The 20,651-nt window shown below is 33.6% G+C and overlaps 1 protein-coding gene across 1 annotated transcript; it reads left to right on the top strand.

Moving 5' to 3' along the window:
• The first annotated feature begins 8,977 nt into the window (after positions 1 to 8,977).
• On the top strand, positions 8,978 to 14,645 carry LOC111998689 (ubiquitin-conjugating enzyme E2 variant 1D). The gene is made up of 4 exons (XM_024030780.2): positions 8,978 to 9,231; positions 10,815 to 10,954; positions 13,881 to 14,006; positions 14,223 to 14,645. The coding sequence occupies exons 1-4, from the start codon at positions 9,198 to 9,200 to the stop codon at positions 14,361 to 14,363; spliced, it is 441 nt and encodes a 146-aa protein (XP_023886548.1). The 5' UTR covers positions 8,978 to 9,197; the 3' UTR covers positions 14,364 to 14,645.
• The last annotated feature ends 6,006 nt before the right edge of the window (positions 14,646 to 20,651 follow it).

Genomic DNA, 20,651 nt, shown 5'->3' with positions numbered 1-20,651 from the left:
TGCTGAGAATTTTCTTCACATACTTTGACTGTGAAAGTTTCAATGTACCATTAGTCTTGTCTCTAATGATTCTCATACCAAGGATTTGCTTTGCAGCTCCAAAATCCTTCATTGCAAACTGTTTTGACAATTGCTTATTCAAATTATTAATCTCCTTAACGCAAGACCCTACAATAAGCATATCATCCACATACAATAGTAATATGATGTAAGAATTATCAAAAAACTTAACAACAGTGATTAACTTCACATCTCTCGAACCCAATTCTATGCATAAAGCTGTCAAATTTCTTGTACCACTGTCTAGGAGCTTGTTTTAGGTCATACAAGCTCTTTCTTAGTCTACAGACTAGATTCTCTTATCCCTGAACAATGAACCCTTCTGGCTGAATCATGTAAAGGTCTTCCTCCAAGTCACTATGAAGGAATGCCGTCTTCACATTTAACTGCTTAAGATGTAAGTTTTCTGCAATCACCATTCCTAGCACCAGTCTAATTGTTGACATCTTCATAACTGGAGAAAATATCTCTGTGTAGTCAATGCCCTCCTTCTGTTGAAACCCTTTAATAACCAATCTGGCCTTATAACGTTTGCTACCATTATACTCATTCTTTATTCTGTATACCCACTTGTGGAGCTCTATCAGTCAAGGCTTCATCATAACACTCTGGCTCACCACAATTAGTCAACAGGAGATAATTTAAAGCGGGTGAATAACGCTGTAGAGCTCTAATGTTCCTGAAAGATCTGCGGACTTTAGCTACAGGTGTACTCTAATCTACCTGTAAATCTACATTTTCCTTATCTTCTTCACCCTTTTTCTGGACAGTACTTTCAATCAATCCATCTAAGTTAACAAACTCATATTTCTTTTGATCTATCTCTGTAACATCTAACACTACAATTGACCTGTCATTGTACATAACATGTTCATTAAATATCACATTTTTACTTTTGATGATTTTCCTGTTTTGTTCATTCCAAAACTTATAGCCAAAATTCTCATCACCATAGCCAATGAAAAAACATATTTTAGATTTTGCATCAAGTTTACTATGAGCATCAGAATCAATATGAACATAAGAAATATAACCAAAAACTTTTAAATGTGAAAACTTTACCTCTTTACCGCTCCAAACCTCCTCAGGAAGTTTGAACTTTATGGGAACTTATGGCCTTCGGTTTATGAGGTAAGCTACAGTGCTAACAGCATCAGCCCATAAAGTTTTTGGTAGTCCAGCATGCAACCTCATACTCCTAGCACGCTCATTGAGAGTTTTGTTCATGTGCTCAGCCACACCATTCTGCTGTGGTGTCCTAGGAATGGTCTTCTCCATCCTAATTCTCTGTGCAGCACAATACTTACTGAACCCTCTATCTATGTACTCTCCTCCATTATCTGACCTCAAACATTTTACTTTCAAACAAGTTTCTGTCTCAACCATGGTCTTCCACTTCTTAAAAGTTTCAAATACATCAGATTTATTCTTTGAAAAATAAGCTCATACCTTTCTGCTTGAGTCATCAATGAAAGTGATGTAATACCTTGAATCTCCAAAGGATGCAACCGGAGAAGGCCCCCATAAATCAGTGTGTACTAGCTCTAATTTTTCAGCCTTCGGTGTCTTGCTAGTTTTCAAGAAGCTCACATTTTTCTACTTTCCTAAGATGCAGCTTTCACACATGTCAAAATCAATGGACTTCAATTCTGGTAATTTTCCTTTTGACAGCAGCATCTTTATCCCTTTCTCACTCATGTGACCAAGTCTGCGGTGCCATAGGCTTGTATCAGTACTTGCATCAGCAATTGCAATTGTATTTCTTGGACTTGAGGTCATATATAGAGTACCAGTCTTCTTTTCACGAGCCAATACCCTAACTCCCTTTGTAACCTTCTAAGTACCACCAACAAATAGTATTGCATGCCCTCCATCATCAAGTAGTCCAACAGAAATCAGATTCCTCCTCAGGTCAGGAATACGTCGAACCTTCTCCAGTAACCAAACAAACCCAATGGGTAACAATATTCGGACATCTCCCATACCCACAACATCCAAAGCTGAACCATCAGCCAAATAAACCTTACCAAAATCACCTGCAGCATAATTCTGTATGATTTCTTGATATGGAGTGGTATGAAACGAAGCTCCTGAGTCCAAAACCCAATCATCAAGTGGACAGTCTACTGCAAGAAGTAATGCATCCTGTACCTCTTCTGTTACAGCATTAGCAGAATCATCTTCATTCTTCTTCTTAGGACTTTTGTATTGGTTCCAAAAGTGACATGTTTTTCCAAAATTTCAGCATTGTACTTGTTGGCCTGATTTAGATTTACTTCTATTCCGATTAGTATTTCTGGATTTTGATCTGCCTCGATTTGAATTTCTGTTATTACCTCTGCCTCTTGTCTCAAGGTTTAGGGCAGAACCAAATCCTGAGGTTTCACTTGCATCTCTTCTGCGAATCTCCTCAGTCAGAATTAAATCTCGAATATCATTGTACTTAAACTTTTATTTTCCTGTAGAATTACTTACTGCCACCTTCATTGCCTCCCAACTGTTTAGCAAAGAAGCCAAGACAATCAGAGCACAAATCTCATCATCAAAATCAATTTCTACAGACAACAATTGATTTGTGATAGTGTTAAATTCGTTCAAATGTTGTACTACTGATGCATTCTCTGCCATCTTCAAATTAACAGTTTCTTCATCAGATGCACCTTGTTGTTTGCTGACGGCTTTTCATACATACCAAACAAAGCCTTCATCAGATCTATTGTGGTTTTCTCTTTTACAACATTGTGTGCAACAGACCTAGATATAGTTAACCTGATAACTACCAGTACCTGTATGTCAAGAAGAGCCCATTCATTAGCCTTCATCATCTCAAGTTTTGTCCCCAAAAGAGGCAGATGCAATTTCCTCCCATAGAGATAATCTTCAATCTGCATCCTCCAATACGCAAAGTCTATGCCATCAAACTTTTCTATTCCAAACGCCTTTCCTGCTTCCTCTGCCATTGCTCCCACTCAAACCTAACCCTAGGTTTTGATACTAGTTGTTGGGAATTCAACCGAAATTCTAACTTGTGAGAAACAAAAAAAAATAGAGAAAACACATATCAAAGAAAACAATCACACGCACAAGACAGTATTTACATGGTTCGGCAATTTGCCTATGTCCACAGAGTTGCAGGGATTTCACTATTATCAGGGAAAAAATACAATGTGCGGCTACAGTGTTTTTTTTTTCTCTCTCTAAAAACACAACAACAGTTAATAAACCCTAATTACAAAAGTGGCTTTTTATATTCTGCGCACAGGATTACAATGGGCTACAAAACGGGCCAAAAATAAACTAAACTCCACAAAGTCCAACACATTTAACACGAAGGTCACTGTTCAAGTCTAATTTTTGGGGGGTATATGTTAAAAAAAATTATCTGCACTAAGTTCTACTACGATAGCAAGAATCAGCATTTAAGGATAATCTAGTCGGGTGATTCTAGGTGAAAATTGTATCTCAAACTCAATTTTAGTTCCTATTCTTGTTGTCGATTGTTGGATTAAACTTATTTTCTTTGTTAAAGATTTTGTGCATTCACTGCAAACATTTCAATAAGGTACACTTGTAGGCTTCGCATTAAAATTGAAGTATTAAGCTTAATGAAATAGCATTTTTACAATAAATAAATCATAAACGTTGGATGACAAATGCAATTGTGTGGTTTTCCACTATCTAGTGTTACAGGCAAATAAAAAATATGCAAATAGAAACGTGGTAATGAAAGTTTGGAAATGATCAACTTGTTCATATATGATATACCGAAAAAAAAAATTCGCTTCACCTACTTCTCTTCTACCATTTCACCGTTTCCTTTTTTCATTTTTCATCTTTTAAATAGCCCTCCTTTATTTATTTTATATATATATATATATATGTAAGGACTCAATTTGGATTTTCAGCCCAACAAGCCCCAGACAATAAATTTGTAGAGAATGAATTGAAGGTTTAGGCGCTGACCGTCGTTCACCAAGCATGAACTCTCTCCTTTTATAAAAGAAATACTTAGAACTATTTACAACTGGGGGATGCTCCTCAGCCCATGGCCGAGGAGCTCATTTTATTCTTTCTTTTTTTCCCCCCCTTCTAACTTTACTCGCTCCTCTTTATATAGTCTTCATTGTCCTATCTCGTTATTCTATCTGTTGATCATCCATTCGCCTTTCTTTTGACCGCCCGTCATATCAGAGGCCTTATCAACACTCAAGTGGTTCACACTGATCAACGTTGCCCTGCTAAGGGGTTGCATCCCCATTAATACGGCCAGAGGGGTTAGGTGAATGCATTAAGTGTGGAGGTGACAGCTTGCTCTGGGCTTGTCCCTTCCCAAAATTATCCTTAGTATGCCGAGGACGAAGAGGTCCTCAGCGTGGGTCCAAAAAAGAGTCTCTCCCTAATTTAGCCTTGGATGGTCATCCTTCCTCGGCGCGGGCCTTGGGCCTACTACATAATGGGCTGAGGCTATCAGGCCCACGGGCCCCACAATATATATATATATATATATATATATATTACATTTTTAATTAAAACAATGAGAGGAGAATTTTAAGTTTAAATATTGAACGTTTATGAATATATATATATAATACATTTTTTATTAAAACAATGAGAGGAGAATTTAAAGTTTAAATATTGAACGTTTATGTTGTAAACATAAAAAAAAAAAAAAAAGGAAATAATAAATACCCTAAGCATTTTTTTAATAACAAATAGCCCAAGCATCTTTAATGTCGACAATGAACAAACAACCAATCATGTCCTCGTCTTAATATTCCATCTGCTATTTTCAAACTAGGCTAAAGAATACAAAGCTATAACTAGGCTCAAAATGAGATGGGTTCAAATTACATCTGATATAACTTCACAAGAGTTACACATTTTTTGGACCATTATTTTGTATTAGATCTAAGGATGAAAAAAACACTCATAATCATGTATTTATTGTTCCCTAGAAATTAGTAACTAAGTCATCAATTCTTCTTATTAAAAATAGAAAAATGAAAAACAGCATTAACTCTCTACTCTCCATCATTATCTTCATCTTCTCTCCCTCTCTCAGGCAGTCTTTGTGTTCTATGTACTTTCAGGCAACCTTTAATTATACAATTGTTAAATTGTATACCCAACTAAGATCTAAGGCAAATCGCTCTAGAACAAGAAACACAAAATTGTCAGACTAACCCCAAATATTCATTATTATTATTATACAGGCCACCTTAATTAGCATGCTACCTTTCTTCCTAAAGAACACTTCTACTCAAATGCTTTAATCCTATTTTAGCAGATGATAATAATAATAGTGTTACAGTTCAGGCCATAAGGCACTCAAAACTGGGTGGATAAAGAAAAATCCAAATCATTGTTTCCTTGGATTTCTTTCAATCGTTTGTATAATGTTAAAAAAAAAAAAAAAGGGCCGGTAGAAAATCATATTTTTCAAACAAGGCGGAGCTATTTGTATGGTCTAATCCTGTAATCATTTTTTATTAATTGTAAATCGTTTATGTATTTTTGAGTGTTTTTTTGTTCCAGTTGAAAAATAATTTCACAGGGTATAAAAACATTTTCCCCAAAGCAACATCACAACTGACCTCTCCCTGCAACATTACTTTACTCCTTTTCAACCACTGTGTCATACGAATGTTAGCTACTTTACTGCTTTTCAAGACCGTGAGAGAGGAAGAGAAGATGAAGATAATGATGGACAGTAGAGAGTTAATACTGTTTTTTATTTTTCTATTTCTTATAAGAAAAATTAATGACTTAGTTACTAATTTATAGAGAATAATAAATATATGACTATGAGTGTTTTTTTCACCCTTAGATCTAATATAAATCAATGGTATATAAATGAAGAATGGTATTAATGGGAAGGCCCAAAAAAAAAAAATGTATATTAAAATGCCAAGCTTTGTATTGTGAACTTGTAACCAAGTGAAGCATTAAAATAGTTGAACCGAAGGTGGAATCGGCTATGTAGGGATAAGGGCTCAAGATTATATACTGGGCCTTAGGCCTTGGTCAAGGACGAGTAAACAGTAGTGAGAGTGTTAAGTTTCGAGTCCTATGAGTATGTAGCGAACGGAGAGGTTGGGAAGCCTGGTCCGAGGAGTAGTATCTCCTCGGATGAACGAGGCACAGATCAAGTATATCTCTTGTCGTTCAAAGTGACCTTCCAGGAAGTTTCATTGATAGGGACGTGCATTATGAACGTGCTGGAAGGATGGGAGCTAAAAAATGTATAAGGGAAAGCTGTTGTCACCGCATTGAATGCTATGTAACTAACTTTCTGATCGCATTTATGTGGAGAAGACCCCTGAACAGTGCTGTTTTGGCTACTCCAACTCACAGAGGGTTAGAGGGAGTGTCCGATAGGACAAGCACTCAAGGAGTGGCATAGATGGTCAACAAATGGAGAGCTACGATCATTGAAAGAGAAATATACAATGTAAGAAACCCCAGAGGAAAGGAGGATCGAGAAATCAAGAGAGAAATACTGTTACAATCAGGAACCAATTTTGTAATCAAACGTAAGAATCATATATAAGAATCAATCTCCTCAAACTTTGCCAAAGACAATTTTCTTCAGTTTAAACTTGTTTATTTTCATCATTTTGTGATCTGAATCCATTTTAGTGCTTGTCTGATTCATTAAAGTCCAATCTTTCCAATCCATTATCTACAAATTCATTGTTTTGGATTTTTTGGGCCTTAGTCTATCAACCTTTTGGGCAAGGAACCCAAATCAGGTCCTTACAAGCTAGATGGGAGAAGTAGCTCTATTAGATTGTCCTAAGAGGGGATTCTATTTCAACTTGCCCCCTTGCCCTTTGGGATAATGGGCACCTCCCAACCATTAAGGGTGAGTAGCTCTCCAATGGCATATTAATTTGCTTTTACGATATGATATATTATCTTTTTTATATAAAAAAAAAATTATTATTATTATTTACTTGCTATAAAGAATCGTATATGGCCATAGTAACCTCTTTATAATTGGTCCATAAAGCTCTTTTGTGCAATTTTTTTCAGCTCTTCAAAAAAATATGGTGTTAACATAAATAGAACAGTTTTTGTTTTCTGTTCATTTGGGATTGCCAAACAGATTTTTTAGTCTCAAAAATAAAAAATTCTTTTTGAAAACAGAAAATAAGGAGAAAAAAACAGTTACCAAACATACCCTTATTATTTTACAGTATAATACATTATATCCACGTCACTCTTTATTGAGATATACCACACGCAAATAGCATTGAACCACCATCGAGCTCATTCCACCCAATATTTTTCAAAATAAATAAATACATTCAACTCTAAAATTTCAAAATCTATTCAAACAAATCATCTACTACAATTACATCGTTGCCTCAACCTAAATTCCACTAACTGACCATCAAAACTACACTACCATTCTCGTCACCCCAAAATATTCACTCACCATCCTATATGACCCACACATCAAAACCAAATCAATGAAGATATCAAATCTTGTACCATAGCATTATGCACCATCATCCCTATCAACACACAAAAATCCCAATCACGAACCCATTATAAGCTTACTAGCATGAGAGTTTAGAGAGAGTGAGAGAAGATATGAGGTGATTTTAGAAGGGATATAATAATAACAATAACAGTGACCACGATGACAATAACGATGATTTGATGACGATAACAAGAATAGTATAAATAATTGAATTAACAGGGTTTAAGTACGAAAATATAAAAACTTATATTATATATATATTTTTTGAATGTGTAATTTCTCACATTCAAATGTGTTTTTTTTTTAATGAATTTAATTGGCAAACATGGTAACAACTTTATATTGTTTTTATCATTGTGGTTTGCAAGAAACTATAAATAATATAAATATTTTCAATTAAAGTATTTTATTGCAAAATTTATATAGCTAAAATTTTATCTCCTATAGCAATATCAAATAGACTATAAATTAGGTTGAAATATAAATATTGTACCCAAAAAAAAGATATTAAGGCGCCGTTTGGATCATGTCTGCGTCTGCTATGTTTGTGTGTGTGTGTTTTTTTTTTTTTTTTTAGCTTAGCTCCTCTTGCACTGTTCATGGACATGAATAGTACAAATAAGCAAATGAACAGTAATTTTAAAAGTAAATAGTAACCAAAAAATATTTTTTTATTGTTTTCAGTAAATAAACGGTATCCAAACCCATGTTAAGTACAAAATTAAAAATCACACGCTTATAATTTAATTGGTACTTCATGATATTTCTATCTAATGAAAAAGTTTATATTTTGAATATTATTCCCTTCAATTATTGAATTAAAAGAAAAAAATCAAAAAATTTGAATTTAATTTCTAAAAAATGATTGGTTTTTTTTTTTTTTTTTTTGGTTTGGTTGAGGGAGATGAAAAATTTTTTTTTTTTTTTTTTTTTTTAGCTTAGCGCCTCTTGCACTATTCATGGACATGAATAGTGCAAATAAGCAAATGAACAGTAATTTTAAAAGTGAATAGTAACCAAAAAATATTTTTTTATTGTTTTCAACAAATAAGCATTATCCAAACCCATGCTAAGTACAAAATTAAAAATCACACGCTTGTAATTTAATTGGGACTTCATGATATTTCTATTCTATCTAATGAAAAAGTTTATATTTTGAATATTATTCCCTTCAATTATTGAATTAAAAGGAAAAAACATCAAAAAATTTGAATTTAATTTCTAGAAATGATTGGTTTTTTTTTTTTTGGTTGAGAGGGATGAAAATGATTGGTTTTTAGAATTACCTATGGGCCACTAAACCCACCCCACAATAAAGAGTAGATAAATAGGGTCAATAAAACTCAATATATATATATATATATAAAACAATAAAAAACATGTAGTTTACTTTATTCCAAAAAATCCTACCCATCACCCAAACTTGCTTTTTTAACCTATCAATCTCTCAACCCATTAAGATCATTTTTGGCCTCTTTATTCCCCCACCTTTGCCTTAGTCGCCTTCCCTTTTCTTCAGATTCTCTCTCTCTCTCTCTCTCACCTTCTTGACTCATCATCTCTCCCTTCTTCCCCTCTTTAAAAGCCTCTCACTTCGATCGGATCCCAATCACACCAACCGCTAGATTCAACCACGATCAAGTCATCCATGACGCTTGGCTCAGGAGGATCCAGTGTCGTGGGTGAGCACCTCAAACCCCCCATCACCGATTTTTCTTTTTTCTTTCTTTCTCTGATCCTTGTTGTTTTCTTCAATTTTTATAGGATTCAGCTTCTGGGTTTCATAGATTTTGGTTATTTATGTGTTTTATAGTGCACAATTGATCATGGGTCCGAGCTCACTTTGTGTTTTTTATTACTTTTTTTGTGTGTAATTTGTCTCCTTTTGGTGATGGGTCTGTGAGGATTTTCAGGTTTTTATTGATCATAGTTTAAGGTTTTTTATTTTTGTTATTGTTTTTTTTCATAAATCTGCTTCTGGGTTGTTTTGTTTATGTTGAATCTAGTTCAGATTTCTTTTATCATGTTTGTATAATTGCAATATAAATTTTTTTTTTTCTAGAAATAAAGATTGTTTTTATGTGTCACACTTGTAAAGAGTGTGATTTTAAGAAGCTGTCTGACTGTTTTGGCTGATGTGTACTAAATAATGTCTATTAGCAACCATGCAAGGCTCTGCTGGGAAATTATGATGGTTCTTTCATATTTCTTAATTATTTTTGGGAATTGAATTGGAAAACAAAATAGCAATTTCATTGGATTGATTAGCAATGATAAAAACTTTGAGATGAAGATATGTGGTAACTTGTTGTAGGATCTGGTAATGCTATAATAAACTTATGTTGTAGTTGGTAAAACAATACGAGGCTTAAGAATTAAACAATCCTTGGGCTGCCTTTCTTGAAGTCTGAGCAACCGAGGGAAAGTGTCCTTGACTGTAATAGCAAATTGCTGAATTTTGCTTTGGAGAATATGTACGTTCCTCTGGTTGTTGGGGTCAATCTATTTGTTTCTTTGACTCTTCTTTTTTCCTGGTTGGATACTGTGTGCACAGTGCTCTTGCTTAGTGCTGGCTTTGCTGAATGAAGTTGAATTTAACATAAAACATTTTGACATGTACAATTAACACCAGTTCCTGCAGTTGGGTAATTAAGGGAATTGTTAGTCCCTAACCAATTAGATACACCGTGGATCGAACAAATTGTTCGCTACCTCTATGATATCAAATTGGAAATCCTAGGTTTTGCCTTTTGATACATGAGCGCTGCAAGTACATTTCTATACATGGAAGACATCCTGGGGATGGTTATGTTGATAGAGATGAAAAATTTTGCAATATTGTGAGAACATTGTAAAAGAAGATTTGAAGTTTGCCAGATGTATGAGTATAATTTGAGTTTGGGATACAATCTAATATGTAAGGCTTGAATCTTTGTTTTTGAAAATGGACATGGTTGTTGCTCAGACTGCAGCGTATAGAATCCAATACAAAACTACAAACAGATATCATAAAGTTAAACTATAAATAGATCATGTGCAAAGAAGCTTTATTTGGGTTGACATTGCGGCTGAGTCTTTGCATCATTATTCTTTGTCTTTAGGAAATCCATGGGAGAGTTCAATACTCTAATATCTGAACTTAAACCATGAAATCTCCAATGTTGATTTTGTAAGACTTTGCATTTTTAAGGACCTTCTTGTCTTTTTATTTTACTAATGTTGACTTTGCAACTTTTGACTTTTTGATGTTTGTGTTTCCATGTAGTCCCTCGTAACTTCAGATTGTTGGAGGAACTTGAACGTGGAGAAAAAGGGATTGGAGATGGCACTGTCAGCTATGGAATGGACGATGGAGACGACATCTACATGCGCTCTTGGACTGGAACCATTATTGGTCCTCACAATGTAATTGGATTTTCTTCCCTCTCCCACTCGATGTTGTGTGTGCGCGCTTAAAATACTACAGTAGATGAAAAATTGCATTTGTTTGCTCATTCAAATAGGAATTTCATTTGAAAATATGACTTGTGCTTTTGATGCACTGTGAAGTTAGTCCTCCTTTTGACCATAAGGAAAAGGGTGGTTCTTGAGTTGCTTAATAACTTGGCATGAAGGATGGCCTGTTTCAGGAATTTAGAAATTGCCCTCATTCTAATAAAACTTAATTAAAGCTGAACCAGCAACTTTCTAACCTAAAAACTTAATGCTAAGACTTAATAATAACTAGATTAACCTATGAAAGGTGCCAAGAAGGCCCTGCATCAAAACTTGAACACAATTCTTGAATCTTTTTGGACTTAATCTTGTTTTTCTTTGAATTCCTCTTTACTGTTGGCATCAATCCCCCCTTGTCAGAGAAAACTTGATCTTGAATTTTGAAATGTTGAAGTATATAATTCCTGACCTTTCGAATAGCATCCTTGACATAGGATAAAAAAGCTTGACGTTGAGTGTTCTTTATTTTCTTATTTTCTTTGGTGCTTAAAACTATATTGACTGTTGAACAACCTATCCAATGGGAATTACAAAATCAATAATGGGAATCATTATTGCAAATGATACAGCCTTAACTTGATGCACATATTTAAGCATTGGGACTTGAGTTTTCATCTCTTACGTTTCTTCTTGCATCATACTATCCTCTTTTGTTCTAATCTTGGATTTTTGTAGAATAATATGGCTGAGATGTAACTTACAAAAAAAAAAAAAAAATATGGCTGAGATGTATCTGGCACAATGGTAGGTTGAATAAGCCTTTTTCTTGGCTCTTATGTCCTTCAAAATTCTCTTATTGAAGTATGCTTATGGCCCTTAAAGTTTAAGGTTGTTTTCATTTTGGCCCTTTACGTTTCAAAATTTTCATTTTGATGTTTGACTCTGTTTTCACATTGGCCATACCATCCATTTCCTTAGTAATTTGGTGATACCTGGCATTAAATGGGTGGCATGGCTTAATGGATGTTGCTTACATGGCGCTGAATGGTTAGATTAATAACAAAAATGTATGACAGTGCCAATTTGAAAACAAAGTCGAACCATAATTAAAATTTTGAAATGTAAAGGGCCAAAATGAAAACAACCCCAAACTTTAAGTGCCAAAAGTGTACGTTAGTTCTCATCAAGCAACTAATGAGTTTCCTTCTAGAAAGTTTCCTACATGAATCCTTCAAGTTGTTTTAAATCATCTTCAGGTTGTCTAGAGTTTCAGTTTGCTGATTGGGTTCTTTTGCTTGTTTTTCTGGTTGTCTGGACTTTGTTGCATGCTATTCTGACTCTTGTGCCAGCTGTTTAGAGTTTACTACTTGCTCCTCTAGCTGTTCTACCTTTCTTGCTAGTTGTTTTGATTCAACATCCTGTTATGGCTTTCCAGCTTCCCATTGTGGCACTTAACCCTTTGTTTTGAACTTTCAATTGGCTGCTCCTGTTGTGCAATCCTTCTTGCATGCAGTCTTGGCTATTTAGCATGTAAGCTTGAAAATTATAGATCTCTCCATAAATTTTACAAACAACTCAAATTGAATAGCTACTTCTATAACATGATTTAGATCTTAATATACATGAAAATATCTTTATTAATTTTATATCTTAGCTCATTCTTGAATTGATCAATAGTCATACATTCTACTATACGGACTATAAATAATTCCGTATATTTCCTTGCATAATCAATCACTTGCATGTCACTTTGCTTAAGAGTATATAATTGTTCAAGAAAAGAATCTTGAAGACATAGTGAAAAATTTTCTTCATTAAGAATCGCCTTACCAGTATGCCAAGTCAATCGACATGTATAGGATCTCACATGACATGGAAACATCATTGTGGAAACTGCTCTAATACCAACTTTGATTTAGGACAAAAGCGTAAATGGATTTTGAGGCCAATTTTGGTGTATATATTCAGAATTTAACACAAAATTAGATTTCTTGATTTAAGGGTTTAGGTAATGAAAAGATTGGATCTTGAATATGACAGTGAATAAGGTAAACACTAGGCAATCACACCTAGGCTTTGCTAGCAATCACACTTTGGGTGCTTAGGTGGTGTGTCAGAGCCTAGCCATAGGGTAAGGTTTGAGGTAGACATGAACAAACACTTGTGTGAAACAGCACAACAAATATATTTTATTCAGGCAATTTATATATATATATATATTTTTGGGTTGTCTTTTATTTTTTATTTTTTTTGCATAATTCAATAGATGGGGGTGGGGGTGCTTTGAACCTTGGATGTTCTTCATTACTAAAATTTAAGAATTATTTTTCGTCCTTAAAAATTTATAATGTTATACAGTTTGTCCTTTTGTTAATTTTTTTGTTAGCATATCTATAAAATTATATATTTCAGGGATGAAAATAGTACCTATACTATATTTCAAGAACAAAAGGATATAGTCTAGGTTTATTTATTTTTTGGGTCCTTGAAAAGTCATCTATGATTTACTTTCGCCCTAAAACTAACATTTTAAAGTTTAGGAAGGACGAAACCTAAACATTTTAAAGTTTTAGGAATGAAAATAGAACCTTTTAAACATTAAGGATGAAAATAGAACATTGCTTTTTTTTAGGTATGAATATAATATTTTAGCCTTTTGTTTATAATGTTTTTGGTTTTTTTCTTGGGTGGGAATGGTCTACTATATTTACATAGTGAGGCAAATAGGACTTGTAGCCAATCTTGATAGTTAAAGAGATACTAGACTTCCTCTAGCCTTATTGCTTATATTCTGTGCTTGTTTAGTAGCATTTTATGTTTGTTTGATAGTGTTTCTTCTGCTTTTTCTTGATATGCGATGCTTGCTGGTGTAATAACCTCTCTGTCTATTGGCCAGACTGTGCATGAAGGTCGAATTTATCAGTTGAAGCTCTTTTGTGATAAAGATTACCCAGAGAAGCCCCCAAGTGTGCGCTTTCATTCACGGATCAATATGACTTGTGTTAACCATGAAACTGGAGTGGTAAGTTATAATCCCACTGTGTTCTTTAACTGATCATTTAGTGCTGCTGTGGATTTTTCATAGAATAAATGGTGGGAGACAATTTATGTAGTCTATTCTCTACTTACTATAATTGGTCCTTGTTCCCGTGGCTTATTGTCCAATTGCCACTCTATTTCTATAAAAAAAAAACTAGTCCATTTGAAGTTTGATAATAAGATGGGTGAACTGGGACAGGTGGAACCAAAGAAATTTGGACTTCTTGCAAATTGGCAGAGAGAGTACACCATGGAGGATATACTGACTCAGCTGAAGAAGGAGATGGCGGCCCCACATAACAGAAAGCTGGTCCAGCCCCCAGAAGGCACCTACTTCTAGCTTGCAAAATCATATAGATATCATGGGTGATATTGCATATGCAATATATAGTGTGTAATGCTGTGTTGCTCCTGTTGAAGTGAAGAAAATGCCCTAGAAAGCTCTTGCTATACTACTCTCCAGGGCTTCAACTTTGTTTTGTCATCCTATGTTCTTTTAACTGTGTTGAAAGATGCTGTTTAATTAATGGGATTCATGTGTGTCAAATATTTAAAATACCCTTAACTAGTATCCCAGTTCTACATTAATCAATGTTTGTGAACCTTGTTTTTCTTTTTTCAAGGATGCTTTCTTTTGTTTCTCTGGAAGTATAAGAGGGAAAAACTGAGTGTCATTGTGACTGGCTTCATCAATGGTTGACATTCTCAAAGAACCCAAGTTTCTTGCACCAATGGTTGCAGCACAACATATTTTAGAGTTGTCACTTTGCCAGTTGTAAAATAATTTGTGAAAATTATTGCATATTTTATGTCAATGTTTGGATTCTAGGAAGCATGCATAAAACTGATAAGAGAATTGCACTAGGATCCAGGAATGAAAAATAAGTGGGTTTGGGTTTAATTATGTTAAAATCAATCTGCATCAACCATCTAACATAAACAAATCAAATAAATCGTGTGTTAGGTTCAGGGGACATCCTCTTGTTTTGCATTAGCCTTTTGAAGCAAAAAAGCATATCAATTTGATTAGAAATTTAATTATAAAATGGATGTATGCATCACTTCTCTAATTCTCTTAATACTTTTTTTACATATAACATGTGTATATTATCTACATCCACGAATTTAATGTATATATGAGATTGATGTCGTTCCTTACATGAGAAATCTTCTTTAAGCTGACACGATTCAATTTCAAATTTTCAATTTGTTGAGGTTTTGATTTGTTTACAACGCTAACATTTTATATAGATGAATTATAATATCATTTTTCAATGGACAGTGAAGACAAGAAAATGCATATTAAAGGGATTCGAGCTTTAGTTTTGGATGTGGATGTAGATTCGAGCTTTAATTCTGGATGGGCTTGCAACCTAACAATTTTGGATGTGCACGCAATCTACCAACACGATGAATCTAAATCCAATCCAATCCAACCCAACATCTTTAGTTGGTTTTTTATGGAAAAATATATGGGTTTTTTTATTATTGGATTTTGAGATTTAGTTTAAATTTGTGGATTTGATTTATTTTGGTATTTTATTTTTAAGACTTAATTTTGATGAAGTTAGGATTGTATTCATTTATTGAATAACAAAGTTAAATAATTACATAAAATTTCAATAATTTTAGTACGTCTGATCTTTACTAGTTGGGTTGTTTTTTGCATAGTTATCAAAACTGTATTGAAGGTTGACAAGGATTGGTTCACCAATTGAACCGTAAGTTTATTAATTAATTAAATAATTTATTTTATGATTATAAAAAGAAACAAAAATAAAATAGAAATACTCTATTTAACTTTTTAGTAGGACAAATTTTGACCATTTTAGAGTTTAGAAGTTCTTTCAATTTTTTTTTTTATTTGAAGTTCATCATTTTATCCGTAGATCTTTTCTATAGTTATATCACTATCTCTTTATCTCTTTCTATCTCAACACTATCACGTTGTCACTTTAATCTCAACTCTCATATCACGGACTAACAACTCTTCTACAACACAACTCTTACTTTATCTCTTTAGTCTTTATAGCATTATGTCTTTATCAGTTTATCTTTTTAATCTTTAGTAGTTCAGTGATTCAATTCAGAGTCAAAGTTTCAGTGACTTCAATTTAATTTTCTTTCACAGTTTCAAATGGTATTTTTTTCTTTTATCCACGGGTCAAGAAGATTAATCCGTGCACATCCGGTATTTTACACCAAACCATTCCGAATAACACTTTGGTTCAGAATTTTACCGATGGTTGAGTAGGGATTTAATAACACTAAGTTTTTCAAACCATCCTGCAAGTTGGGTGAAGATGATTTTGGAACTGTCATGTATTGGGATGAGGTTAAGAGTTTTTTCAAAAATAGAAAATCGAATCTGATTGAAAAATTCAGAATCTGCACCCTTGGACTCTTGGACCAGTACAACAATACACATAAGAAATTCAGAAATTGAAGAGTTAAAAAAGAAAAGAAAAAAAAGAAAAAGAGAGAGTAATTTTGATATATAAAAAAAAAAAAAAAAAATCAGAAATAATAGATGTGTACATGTAAATTGTATTGTGAACAAGGGGGGATGAATCTCTCAATCTAAAAATGACACGTTTAAAAGGGGTGACCAAACCTTTTGCTTTCGAGTTGTAACAGTTGTTGCTAGTTGCTTCTGTTCGGCCCCAATTTTCCGTCTTTGAATTGATTTGTTGCTTCCAAAACTAACGAATCAGTGACAGTAACGGCTTAAACATGTTGCCCAATTATCTATTTTCATCATATTCAAAACGCTTACTACCCTCTTTCATGCACACTTCGCACGCTCTTCACGCTGGCGCCTGCAAAGCTGACTGAGTGCCGGCTCATTTTTTATTTTATTTTATTTTTTTATCTTCTCTGTTTGGACTTAGGATTATTCATTCATAATTCATAAGGTAGGTCAAAGTCAAGCCCTTTAACATATGGTTAATGGTCCTCCTAAATTTATGGGTTGGGTTGGTGGATTCTAGTCAATTTGATAAGGATTGTTTTTTCTATTTAAAAAAAAAAAAAAAAAAAAAGTCTTAGCGTGATGAAAAAAAATAAAAAATAAAAATTTCATGTCATATATATTCTCTTAATTAAAAGTGATTAATTTTTAAAATTAAGGAAGTTAATAAGTTATAGATATTAGGATACAGTTAACATCTCTGAGATTTGAGTTAATGTCAATTAGGTCAGAGGCATTTAAAAACCGACCAACTTGGTTTCTAAATCGATACAACTTATACGTTTTTATGTTTTCTTTAACTGTAATTAGTGACTAAGTTGGTTAGTTTTAAAATGTCTTAGACTTGATTGATAGTAGACCAAAACCCAAGGGTGTTGACTCTGTGATATTTCTTTGATATATGAAACTATTTTTGTGTTTTATTTTTTGTGACATATACCTCTCTTGCGATTTGCTTTAATTTGCTTTAAGAGGTATTCATCTCCGTTGTGGTTTGTGGTTTGCTTTGCGAGACATTTTTTGGTAATTTTAAGCGGAATTTGATGACTTTGGCAAGTGCCAATAAGACCCATAGGGAAAGAATTAAAGAAAAAAAATTGTTCTATACTAAAGCTTATGCCTTGCAAACACACACAAACCTAAATGAGGATTTCGGAAGAATCTTAATGAGAGAATCATAAATGTGAGGTTAGAATGATTATTTCTTCATGTTGGAACCTACCATATCATCAAATTTTGCTAAAGTTAGTGAGATTACCTTATAAGCAAACCACAAGGGATAATAAAGGAAATCACAAGGGAAGTAGGTGTCACAAAATACATCACAGTATAGTTCCATTTTTATGGGTACACCACAGGGGTTGGTATGTGTAATTTACCTTAAAATTAATTAACTAAATATTTGTCATAATTAGTAATATACAAAATTGAATATATATATGTGTGTGTATATATATACACATATATACACATATATATGATACAAAATGCATATGCATATACATTTCATTTGATTCAATATCTAAAGCAAAAAAAAAAAAAGTAGATGTTACAAACATGGTAACACAAAAATGTATATTGACATACATACAAGTATATTCATTCTAATTTAGTAGCATACTAATGTTATCCTAATATTATTTTAAATAGTATTGTAAGGACCAGATTTAAATTCTTAGCCTAAAAGGTAGATGGACTTAGACTCAAAAAGCCCAAAACAATGAATTTATAGAGAATGGGTTGAAAAATTGGGCTTTAGTGAATTAGACAACAAATAAGGTAGATCTTGATGACAAAGGAATGAAGATAAACAAGTTTAAACTAAAGAAAAATGTCATCGACAAAGTTCGAGGAGAATGATTTTTATATATTTCTTTCAGGTTTAATTACAAAGTCAGTTCTTGAAGCTACAATATTTTTCTCTTTGTTTTCCGATCCCTTTGTCTCATTACTTCCTTCTCCTTTTATACTCTCTTCCCCTTTCATCTTTACCCTTCATGTGCAGACTAGATGGTTGGTGTTTGATACTTGTTCCATCCGCACCTTTCTAAAGTCTTTATGTAGTAGCTGTAAGGCTGAAAATCATTGTTTAGATATCACCTTCACATTTATGCAGCCAGAGAGTTAGCTGCAGAGTATTTAATGTGGTGGTAGCAGGCTAGCAGCTTTCTCCTTAGATATTTTAAGACTTCCCTTTGTCTTTTGTTTCTGCAACGCTTACCGATACTAGCAGAACTTCCTGGAACATTCCCCTGAACGGCAGTCCACCTCTACGGACCTCGACTTTGGTTAGTCGAGAAGACATTCATTCTTGGCCCAAACTTTTGGCCCATTATGATCAAAACTAACTTCTTCATTTACTGACATGAGCTCACTTGTCAATGTTTACTACTCCTCGGACGAACTCTCATCATCAGCTTGTGCGTTAAGCCCACTATCTACATAGATAATGAGCTCCTAGCCCAATACCCCTACAAGTATTATTAAAAATCAATTAATTAAGCATTTGACAAATAAAAAATTTAAAGATTATAATAAAATACGTAAACGTTGATATTTAATATAAATAAAAAAACTAAGTTGTAACTCGTGTTTATGCACTTAAACATTCAACAGTAGTGATGATAAGGTGGCCATCTTGTTAAATATTATGAATGAATTACTAGGCACCAAAGTTAAGAAAATAGAATTGGATAAGTGACACAAAATTAGACAATAGTAATACACTAATTTGAATTCTAATTGTACTTCAATTTTAATGAAGTATATGACATGGAACGAAAATTATTTGATTTTGAGAATTTTATTTTTGTATGTAATTATACATTTTATCAAAATTAACAGTATATTGTTGACAACAATGTTCAAGTTCTATAAAGTTGATTTTTTTTTTCCAGTATATAAATATAAGAGAAAAGCGTTTTATTTATACTTTGTTAAGAGTTTTATAATTCAGTAAAATTATTTATTTTTGTTTATAAGAAAAACCATGGTTAATTCCTATTTTTATTATTGCAACTATCAAATTATAATATAAAAAAACATATTACATAGTTTTTGTAGGGACCGAATTTGAGCATTTCTACTGTTGAGAGAGTGGACTCAAGCCCCGTTGACCAATTACAAAGAATTTGTAGAGAGCGGGTTCAAGAACTAGGCCCTAGCAGACGAACAACGCCCAATGTAGAATTCCCCCTCCGTTGAAGGCAGGCGCACTAGGGTTATCCTCCAAGGTCACTCCTCGGCACCGATCCGAGGAGCTTCACAGTGGTCTCCCCAACATTTATCTGTTTCTTCCCCTTATATAGCCCTTTTCCTCACAATCTCTTTCTTCCACCTGTTGATCATCCACGCCCCTCTCTTCTGACCGTCCGTCCCATCAACTGCTTTACCAGTACTCATGTGAGTTGTAGCAACCAAGGCCGCCTTGTCCAGAAGTCACATCCCCATTAGTGTGGCCAGAGGGTTAGGTGAGCGCATTTAGGGTACGTTTGGTACACTGAATGAAGATTACGACAGGAATTGTAATCTTTATTACTAGTAATAAAGTGTGTTGTAATGTAATAACTAAACATATTCATTAGTTTGGTTGTAACTTATAACATTAGAATGAAACTTAACATTTATTTTAGGAAATATCTTACTCATACAATTATATCTCCTTAAAATTTGTTATTTTTAAATTTAAGAGAGATATGTGCTATTTTTTATGATTTTTTTTTTTAATAATTGTTAGATGTATATGGAAAGTTTGTTTATTTTGAAATATATTAAGTATAAAAATTATTGCACTTATTAAGGAATAACTAATACCACCTTTTAAAGAGGAATATTTATTCCTCATTTTGCAGAATAGCTATTCATAAGGAATGACTATTCCTTGTAATAAAAACATAACCAAACTAAAGAATAACTAAATCATAGGAATAACTATTACATTACAACGCCTATTACAGTCAATCAAACATGTCCTTAGTGGGAAGGTGACAACCTATCCTGGGCTTGCTCCCCCACTTAATGTTGGCCTCGGTCCTCTGAGGACAGGGTCATCCTCAGCGAGGCTCCGAGCAACTCAGTACTTCATACTTCGTTCTCGGGCGCTCCTTCTTTCTCAGCATGGGCCTTGGGCTGGATGTAAAGTGGACCGGGGTTATCAAG

This window comes from Quercus suber, unplaced genomic scaffold (genome assembly GCF_002906115.3).
Source record: "Quercus suber isolate HL8 unplaced genomic scaffold, Cork oak 2.0 scaffold_320, whole genome shotgun sequence".
Classification (NCBI taxonomy): domain Eukaryota; kingdom Viridiplantae; phylum Streptophyta; class Magnoliopsida; order Fagales; family Fagaceae; genus Quercus; species Quercus suber.
Note: the sequence above shows the minus strand (reverse complement) of the source record. Positions and strands in the feature narration are given on the sequence as shown.

Coding starts and splice junctions, on each gene's coding strand:
- LOC111998689 (XM_024030780.2), top strand. CDS start 9,198: ATGACGCTTGGCTCAGGAGGATCCAGTGTCGTGG. Junction 9,232..10,814: donor AGGAGGATCCAGTGTCGTGG/GTGAGCACCTCA, acceptor GTTTCCATGTAG/TCCCTCGTAACTTCAGATTG. Junction 10,955..13,880: donor CCATTATTGGTCCTCACAAT/GTAATTGGATTT, acceptor TCTATTGGCCAG/ACTGTGCATGAAGGTCGAAT.